This window comes from Leguminivora glycinivorella, chromosome 5, assembly GCF_023078275.1.
Source record: "Leguminivora glycinivorella isolate SPB_JAAS2020 chromosome 5, LegGlyc_1.1, whole genome shotgun sequence".
Taxonomy (NCBI): Eukaryota; Metazoa; Arthropoda; class Insecta; order Lepidoptera; family Tortricidae; genus Leguminivora; species Leguminivora glycinivorella.
Window position 1 is genome coordinate 7542199 of NC_062975.1, and position 10329 is coordinate 7552527.

The window sequence follows — 10329 nt, forward strand, 5'->3', positions numbered from 1 at the left end:
ACCGATTCACTGTGGTTATTATAATGTTGCTCAATAATGAAATTTGTCGCTTAACTTCAAACTTGATTCTTTCAGATTATAATATCCACACTAATTTAATAAATGGGAAACTGTGTGTGTCTGTTTGTTTGTCCGTCTTTCAAGGCAAAACGGAGCGACGAATTGACGTGATTTTTTAAGTGGGGATAGTTGAAGGGATAGAGTGACGTAGTACTACTTTTTGTCTCTTTATAACCCCACACTTCCCAGGGGTGGAAGTTTGTATGGAGAATTCCGCATTTTAGGGTGCGCGCCCACGGGGGCAACAGTTGCTCGGCGTCGGCGACTTTCGTATTTGTATGAAAAGTTGCGTCGCCTCGTGTGCGCACTTTCATACTAGGCCATGGTCGCGACAAAAAAGTCGCCGACAACAGTTGCCCTTGTGCGCGCTCTCTTACGCCGTGGCTTGCGTGGGCGACGGTCGCGCGACGGCGATGCGACGTATACGAAATCAAACCTTATCGATATGGAAGTATGAGACGCGACGGCGACGGTCGCGCGACGATCGCGCGACCGTCGCCCACGCAAGACACGGCGTTAGAATTTAACGCGGGTGAAGCCGCGGATAGAAGCTAGTATTTTTATAAGTGGCTATTGGACAAAACTATCTTAAGGAGATCCATAAAAATGGGTATAGGCACAGTATAATAAAGAGTACTATCGTACAGTATGGCCACTCCCGCTCCCCGCTGAAAGTGTCGCCCACCCCCTCTCGGTTACCTGACAGTTACCGCCTGTCAAAAACGCGAACAGTCGACCTGTCATATTTCACTCATACAAGCATAGTAAGCGTTCACCTACACGAGCTTAGACTGTGTGCTAGGAACGCGCCTCTTTCATATATTTGATCGCCAGTGTCCGAGGTGTGGTATAGGTCTAGTAAAAGCTTCTGTTTTCGAAAACATTGAACTTGCAGACAACGCAAATCGGTCCACTATGTCGCGGTCGGGGTTTTTTTTTCAAAAGTTTAATTTTGTGTTTTATGAGAAGTCTTAATAAAATTTATTTTCTGAATTTTAGGCGTTCACTGTCCAGTGTAAGGTTTACAATTCAGAGGGTGACACTGGACGTGTTAATTAATACGTCGCTAAACAACCGCACCCGTTTGGGTTCTATCCCGAGTGTAATGAAGATGTTTTCCCCCTTGGTGGTACCCTCATACTACCATATATGGAATAAAGCACGCATACGCATAACTTGCGGAAACAATACAGAATAAAATATTGTGGATAAGTGTAAAATAAATGTTCAGGATAAGCTGGCCAGTTAGTGCGTTGGCTTGTTCGAGTCAGGATGTTTGAACGGGCACTTTGTTTCGCTGTTCTCAGCATAGTTTGCCAAGCCACATTTGGTAAGTAGTTTTTTTTATATTTATAACACATTCCACCTTTTGTTGTCAAAGCGGACCCCAGGCTCCAATGAGCCGTGACAAATGCAGGGATAACGCAAGGAGGATGATGACTTTCCACCGTTTTTAATAAAATAGGGAACTTGAAGACTGTTTTTAAAATAAGATATTTTATACCATGCACGGAATAAAGCATCAGATAATTATTAGAAAAACATGGACAGAAGTTATTTTTAAATCGAATTTTTATTTAATAAGTCCGGTAGAAATATATAAAGTAACTGAATTGACCGTGACGTCACTCAATTCGATTTCATATTAATTCCATGTTAGCAAGTCGTTCAAAATTCGTTTTGACAGTTCTTAAAGAGAAGCTGATTTGACTATGAGGCAATATATTAGGAGGCCTATAAAAATTCGAAAACAGTCAGTTTTCAGGTATTACAATCTAGAATCTAGATGACTGTTAAGCAAATGATTGATGGTATTCAATTAGGTACAGCTTAGGTCTAACTAATATCAGAAATCAGTAGTAATTTACAGGGTCTGTTTTAGTATTTCTCTTTTGTTTCAAATTATAAAAATATAGTCTAATATTTTATTTTCTGGCAGTCGCGATATAGAAAATTTACTCATAAGTAGGCACATATTTATATGAATTACATATTTCTATAGATACACTATAGGAATTCATAATATATGTGACGGGGGATGCTGATATTCAAAAATAATTAGTGACTTAAGTTGATAAATTTCATTAACATTTTAAAGTTTTTGTTCTCTACAGCATTGGCTGATTCTAGTACAACACCCATAACTACTCTTCCACCTATAGTAGCACCAACACCTCTTTCGTAAGTATCACATGACTTATTATCTTATAAATAGGTACCTAATAGGCTAATACTGTATGTAAACTAACGAAAACCATTGACTGGAACTCGTTAATAAATATTTAGGTCTTAGATCTAATAAATTTATTGTTAATACCTTAAGATAAAATATACATATAAAAGATAAGACATAAATAAAATTAATATATTATTAGATTATTACCTAATTAATGACATTTATGACAAGGAAAGAAGTTAAATGGCTAGTTGCTTGTAAAATGTATCTACTTACGAGGAAGGAAAAATATCGATGTCCTCAGTTATTTACAGTGGAATCAGTGGATATTAAAATAATAACTGCAGCACATAATATACATAGGGCAATAGGTAGGTACTATTCATGATATGAAAAGGGCTGGAACTGAAACTGATGAATTAGGATGTGAAATCCTGACAAGAGACATACTGTCACGAACCGAACACTCACTGTCCTCAGACCTTGCACAAAGAAAAAACGTTCCTCGGAATCATAAAGAAAAATTTTGTCTCGCTCAGATGGCGCCACACCTTTGGTAGATTCTTTGATAGATGGCGCTAATATTCATATTTGCCAATTAACAATATGGGTCAAATTGTCGAAACTGAGGATTAAATAAATAAATGGTCTAATCAAGGTCTTGATCAGTGGTAGGCAAAGTACGGCCCGCTACCAGTCCCTCAAAATAATGAGTGATTTCAATTTAATTTTTCAATTTCGTTTATTACACACATTATATTAAGTTAAAACCAAGACACTTGCATGGTAAATATGGCCAGATGGCCAGCGCTGCATAACTGCAGAAACAAATGCATTTTATGTTGTAAATCTGGCCCTCCTCTAAAATTCCTTCAAATTTTGGCCCCCAATGAAAAAAGTTTGCCCACCACTGGTCTAGATTACTCTGGTCTGGATATTCTGGGCATACTTATTAATAGCTGAAATTTGCGTGGCTGAAGAGTTATGTTCTAGTCTACATCAGTAATGTTACAAAATTGCATATATAATATTATTTTCCCCTCACTAGCTCGGAAACACGTGTTTTGTCCTTCAATACCAGCGGGTAAAAACGCATTTTATCCACTAGTGGGTAAAGTAATTTGACCTTGAATAAAGTCAAATTAACTGCTTTAAAATTGATAAAAGTAGATGAATCTAGTAATAAAGACGATTTACCACCTGTGGAACTACTGGAAGCAGTGATAAACGCATTTTTTGCGTTTTAGTTTCCTCGCTATAGTGAGGGGAAAAGTTTCGTGTTACACTCGGGTGCAAATGTATTTTACTTCTCGTGTGTTAAAAAACTCGCAAGTTCAGGATTCTATTCTCGAACCACTCGCTTCGCTCGTGGTTCAACTATAGAATCCTTTCACTTGCTCGTTTTTTAATTCCACACTCGGCGTTAAGGTGGCTCGCTTTCCATACAAAAAACATCTACCATTTATTTAGTCACCGCACACTACAACTAAATAAAAATATGCGCATACATCTACTATACATTTTCCGTCGTCGCGGTAGTGAATGAAATACATTGTTTCATACAGAAATCATGGACAAATCCTTGTGAATTTTTTATTAATTTTACGTAAATGTGCGTGCCAAATTTTGTGTACAGACACAGAGCCGTCATATTTCGCGCATTTTTAGTTGACATTGTCATCAGTGACATTTGGCTCTTGACAAGTAATTATTTAAAGATATTGGTTTAGTTAACTCAAGCAGACTCAGAAATAATGACGCATTTTGTCAACAAAGATACATATCGTGTATTTCGACACTGCTAATGTAAATCGAAATGGCGTCTCGGTCAAACGACTGACTATGATGCAGAAGATCGTGGGTTCGAATCCGAAGTTTTTTTTAATCATTTGAACTTTTATGGATTTATTAAGTATTTTTTATTTTTTTAATGGAATATTTGACTATTACTATATTGCTTTCCTATTTTTTATTTTCATACAAAAATACAATACAATCCTTTATTATGCCTTTGTTGATAAAATAAAATATTACACGTCTGGTATAATACATTATACATAGGTCATAGTGTGGGCATAGTATTAGTAAAGTATTGCATTTACTGAGCTGGTTGACCTATGTTATTGTTGTGTGAATGTTTTTCTTCAACAACTAAATGGTTAGGTATATACAAGAATATGGGTAGCTTTTGCACATTGTAATTTTTCCTCAGTCACCCGTTGACCACGAACGCTGTAAAGTGTTTGAAACATCGGGATGAATTTTAAACTCATTATACGCGATTTAATCCATTTTCATAGTTTTTATTTCATGAGTAACTATCGCGGTAACTGAAGACAATATTAACTAAATGGTTACAAATAATAATTATCATCAATATAATCTGGTCCAGGCAGGCAATTATGGTCGCGCGATAAATGATAAAACATCTGGCCGTCCCTATAATCGCACTTACTAATAGTGCGACAGGGACGGCCTGATATTTTATCGTCTATCGCGCGACCATGCTACCCGTGCTGTACTAGCTTTTGCCCGCGGCTTCGCTTGCGTTAGAAAGAGACAAAAGTAGCATATGTCACTCTCCATCCCTTCAACTATCTCCACTTAAAAAACATGTCAATCCGTCGCTCCGTTTGGCCGTGAAAGACGGACAAACAAACAAACACACATTATCTTTGGTGAAACAACGAATTCTTCCACTTCAGATTATAGAGTAACCAGCTTTTCCCATTTATAATAAACTAGCTTTTGACCGCGGCTTCGCTCACGTAAGAAAGAGACAAAAAGTAGCCTATGTCACTCTCCATCCCTTCAACTAAATCTCCTTAAATAATCACGTCAATTCGTCGCTCCGGTTTTGCCGTGAAAGACGGACAAACAAACAGACACACACCCTTTCCCATTTGTAATATTAGTATGGATTTGACATTATTATTTATATTTAATTAATTATATTATGTATAGCCCAATTTCGTCGGGAACAGCGTGTTATGTAATGGCGTCGTTGGTGTACAGTCGTCTGTCACGCCGTGAAGGTGCGTTCGATTCCCAGGATTCTATTAACTTTTTGTATTTTTTTGGATATAAATTTCGTATTTTTTATTGACCGAGCAAGAATGGAGAGCCGAAGGTATCAATTTTATCTTAGAGAACCTATTGATATTTTTATTGTCATTTTGATTTTCTATTTATTAAGTTGAGATATAAAACACAACTTTTAATACCCTCGCTAAATATAATATTTTATCGAAATTACTCCTTAGATAAAAAAAGTCCACTTGAGTTTTTAAAGCATTACGTTACTCAGTTAACTATTGCATTTTCATTTACTAATTTAAGATTTCAAAAGCGATTTGAATACCCTTGCTCCATCGAAAATAAACAATTATAAAAAAAAATTATTCAAATCGTAGTTTAGAAACTAATTTTTATCTATACTTTTTTGGAATTTTTAAAAATATCAGATTAGGATAATTATGTTAGAAATTCTGAGTTCGACGAACCTATAATAAAAATTATTACCATGTAAGAGAATAGGTTTTTAATCTTTTTTGTGGAAAACGCTCAGTAACTACTGTACGAGTACATATACATTTATGTATAATAATAAAACAAAAAATAGTGTCTCATAGTGTTGTGTTCCTGCCGGTGAGTAAGGCTGCCAGAGCTCAACGAGGTTGTGGGGTGCTGACGACGGGAGGACTTACGGAACTAATTTGTTCCGTCTATTGTCCTTTGAGTCGTCGGCAACCCAAACCCTCCTTTGAACTTGTACACTCCTTTTTGCTGTGCACACGCAGCAAAGGGGAGTGTACAAGTTTCTAATGGGGCGGCAACGCGCATGCGACACTCTTTGAGTTGCAGGCGTCCATAGGTTACGGTGACCGCTTTCCATTAGGCGGACCGTATGCTTATTTGCCACCGACGTAGTATTAAAAAAAAAGAGAAAAAGTCCTGGATTCGAACCCAGTACTTCCATGCAAATCATGCGATGGCACGTATTTACCGCAAGGCTATTTAAACAAGCTGTCGCCGCGTGAAATTATCGACTAGAAGGAATACAAAAACACTGTTTGTATGTGTGAGTGGTACTTAGAAATAGTGTAAAATAGTAAATTTATCTACATTAAGGGGATTAACGTTACAATGAGAAGTTGAATGTTTGTTGTAATAAGTCAATTTTAATATTAAATGTTCGCGAAGCATAATTGAAAGTATATAAATGCCTGTACGACTCCACAAAAAAAATAAGACTGGTAATTTGAAGATTAACGCCATCTAACGCAGCCTGAGCTTCGGGTAACCTAAGCGAGCCACCTTAAAATACAACTTTGCCCCCTTGTATAACAAATAACTATTAAGTAGTAGGTATATTGCATCACATACTGTATGATTTCAGATCATGCCAAAAACTCAACAGTTTTACAGAAATCTACAGTCAAGATTCTCCTGGTTTCGTGAATATTTTAGAATTATGTAACGAAGAACCCAAAGACGCGAACTCGACTACACAAGGGACATCTGTGCTGCTGAAAGTGTATAATGAAATAAAGGGAGAACAATGTAAGTAAAGACCGCGTGCAAGAACTGGTACGCTCTCGTCGCGTAGCTACTATTCCACTAGAGCACACAGTATAATAAAGAGTACTATCGTAAAGTATGACCACTCCCGCTCCCCGCTGAAAGTGCCGCCCACCTCCTCACAGTTACCTCACAGTTACCGCCTGTCAAAAACGCGAACAGTCGACCTGACATATTTCACTCATACAAGCATGGTACGCGTTCACCTACACGTGCTGGAAAGGAACGCGCCTCTTTCATATATTTGATCGCCAGTGTCCGAGATGTGACTAGAGCTCTCTCTATCACGCCATTACGGAAGAGCTATGGAGAGAGAGAGCTAGGATGCGAATGAAACGCTGCGATTCTAGCGATTGTGACATTGTTACTTTGACTCTGAGTTTCTTCATCAATTGAGAACTCGCATTTGCTGAAAACAACCCCACGTCCTCAGGTTTTGATTTCTAACTCAATAAGATATGGTGATACCTAATACTAATATTTTATGTAGGTATATTATGCATCCTATTCGCGTAACTACTGCTGTTCTGTTAAGTCCTATTATAGGTATTTAATTACATTTGAGAAGTTTCATCAGTGAAACTTATAGGCAAGTAGGTATGTATACTATCAGCTGCAAAAGTGCATGGAGAAATTATGAATGAATTCATTGATAAATTCGCCACGCACTTTTGCAGCTGATAGTACAGACTAAATTAAAATTAATTATATATTTTATTAAAGTACTTAATTCATTTTAGGCTCCTTTACGTATAAAATGGATCAAAAGTTGATTAAATGTGTCAACAAAGAACTTGGATTTGATCCAGAGCTGACAGCAGAAGGAGCAAAATCCCATTTTGGACGCAATGGTACACGCGCCTTGCGATTCGAGGTATGTTGGATAGAGGGAAATTGACTCCAGTTAAAATAAAATATTTTATACCATGCACGAAATAAAGGATCAGATTATTATAAGAAAAACATAAACAGAACTTATTCTTAAATCCAATTTCTATTTAAGTTATAAGTCAGGTAGAAATTTAATATAAAAAGTAACTGAGTTGACTGTGACGTCACTCGATTCAATTTCATATAAATTCCATATTAGCAATTCGTTCAAATTCGTTTTGACAGTTCTTAAAAAGAAGCTGATTTGACTGGGAGGCAAGTAGCCTATTAAAAGTGTCTAGAGACTATCGTACTGCACCGCGATGCGATATCGTAGAGCGGTGCGAGAGTCTGTTACAACTATTACAACCCACTACCTTAACATCTTAAACAGGGCGTGGCAAGGCCGTCCCATAAGCAGCAGCAGCAGTGAAAAAATATATATCTCCTTCTTGCTCTCACTAATAGATAGCCCGTTATGGGCCATTAGACTGCATCAAAGCGAGTCAGTTAAGACGCTACAGGAGCGAAAACGCTAAAATGGAAAGTCTTTCAATTTGGGAATTTTAGTTGAATATACTAGTGTTATTAACTAGATTTATCGAAAAAAAATTATCCATTCCGAACAACTCTGTTAAAAGATAATTGCGAAAAAGTCTTTAAAATCGAGGTTCCGCTCTCGACTGTTTCCTCCTTCAAAACTTAATCAATCGTAACGAAATTTGAGAATCTGAATAACAATAAAATAACGGTCCGACCGTTTTTTTGCTAATTGTTACCAATTTAGAATACCACACCTTTTTTTGCGTCATAATTAATAAGGCCGTTTTTGGAAATTTGGGCTGAGGCGTCTTTAAAAATAAGAATATCAAAAAAATCTAAACGGTCCGACACAGATAAAAATAATAGAAATGCCTACGCAACTATGGGAACAAATCAAATTATTTTTAAGAAATATTTTGATTTGTGTTTTTTAAGTAGTCACACTACTATATATAAATTAAAAATCGAAATAAGATGTCATAATTATATTAAAGAAAAAATGACGAGCACCGCCAGTGGTGAAGGCCGGATTCGAATCCCTAGGCCACCCACCTCACCACAGCGGAAGCCGTCGAAATTTCTCTTCTATATGTCATCTTTGTAAGACTAGGCGTCTTTGACCAACTCTAAGGCTCTGAGATCATGGCGTTAGCCCGGATTGCTAAAGACGCCGGCGTTCGAATCCGGCCGTCACCACTGGTGGTGCTCGTAATTTTTTTTCTTTAATATATGACATCTTATTTCGATTTTTAATAAAAATGCCTGATGAAAAAAATATTGCTCTATTTTCAAAATCCAGGGAGGAAATAGTCGAGATTTGTATGGAGAATTGACCCCTCCTGTATCTGTAGTCTTAAACAAAGCAATCTTATTTTATTTCAGGATCAAGAATGCGTAAATGCCGTAAAAGTACGAGAATGCGTGGAAAAAATATTTTCAGAAAAGCGAGTGGCATCTGAGATGTTAGGATGTAAGAAGGCCATACTTCGTGGATTTAATATAACTGCAAATATATGCAAAAAAAAGGCACAAGTAAGTATTTAATTTACCATTTAAATAAGAGGTGGCGACTTCAAAATTCAAAAATTATTTTTTTCGATTAACAGAATTCGATTTAAATGGATTGACAGAGAGCTAGATTAAGACATGTGTCAGACCGGTAACGTGTGTAGGTACCGGACCGCAATCAACCGTGGTCCGGTCAGCACTCAGCACGTCAAGATCAAATTTGTGTAAAGAGAACAACGAGCATAGCGAACGTTTCGCTTGGTTGAATATAAATGTTGAGAAATAGGAAAAAATTACAGTCAAAAAGAGAAGAAATTAAAAATTAGCAAGATTGTAGTGTTGTCTCATTCCAATCAATATGTGTAACAAGAAAGCGGGACGGCACTAAGGATGATGATGACGACGATGATGATGATTGATGAATGATGTTAGGTACTATTTTTTAATATACTACTTAGACTTACCTACTCTTTTGCCAGGCTCTGAACGACAGCTGAGTATACCTTCTCGTAAAACAAATAACTATTATAGATTTGGAAGCATTGAGTATTTAGAGTTTAATAAAATGATATGTGAGTGTGTTTAGTAAAACGTCCCACTTTGTCGGTTACCATTAAGGCGAGATTTACTTGTATATTTATATGAATAAACTGACAAAGCGGCTTTATAGCAATCGATAAAGTGGGACGTTTTCCCGTGCACACTCATATATTATTATGTGTGTGTTGTTTTAGGGTCGTGGTCAAAGAGGCAGTGGCATGAAGTATTTACCTTCGAACTATTTGATTATGGGCACTACAATAATGGTGGTTAAATTTACACTTTCATTCATTTCATAACAATATGTGAAGAAAAAAGAGAACATAATTTTGGTTTACTAATATTTAATTCTAATTAAAAGTTTTGATTTAAAACTAATGATTTAGGTTTTTAAATATAAATAACATGACAAAGAAAACTTAATGTCGTGAAAAAATACTGTATGGAACGGACTTATAATTATTATAATTCTAATTTTAAATTATCATGTATTGTATTCTTTTGTTTCTCGCCTCCTCTTAATTGCTACCTACCACCCCAAATGTCTAGAC

General features: G+C 36.6%; 1 protein-coding gene across 1 annotated transcript; it reads left to right on the top strand.

The window, feature by feature from the left end:
* Window positions 1-1256: 1256 nt before the first annotated feature.
* LOC125226618 lies at window positions 1257-10232 on the top strand. Its single transcript, XM_048130650.1, has 6 exons — window positions 1257-1390; window positions 2175-2241; window positions 6636-6799; window positions 7558-7691; window positions 9113-9262; window positions 9973-10232. Exons 1-6 carry the CDS (start codon window positions 1333-1335, stop codon window positions 10075-10077), a joined length of 678 nt encoding a protein of 225 aa, XP_047986607.1. The 5' UTR covers window positions 1257-1332; the 3' UTR covers window positions 10078-10232.
* Window positions 10233-10329: the final 97 nt, after the last annotated feature.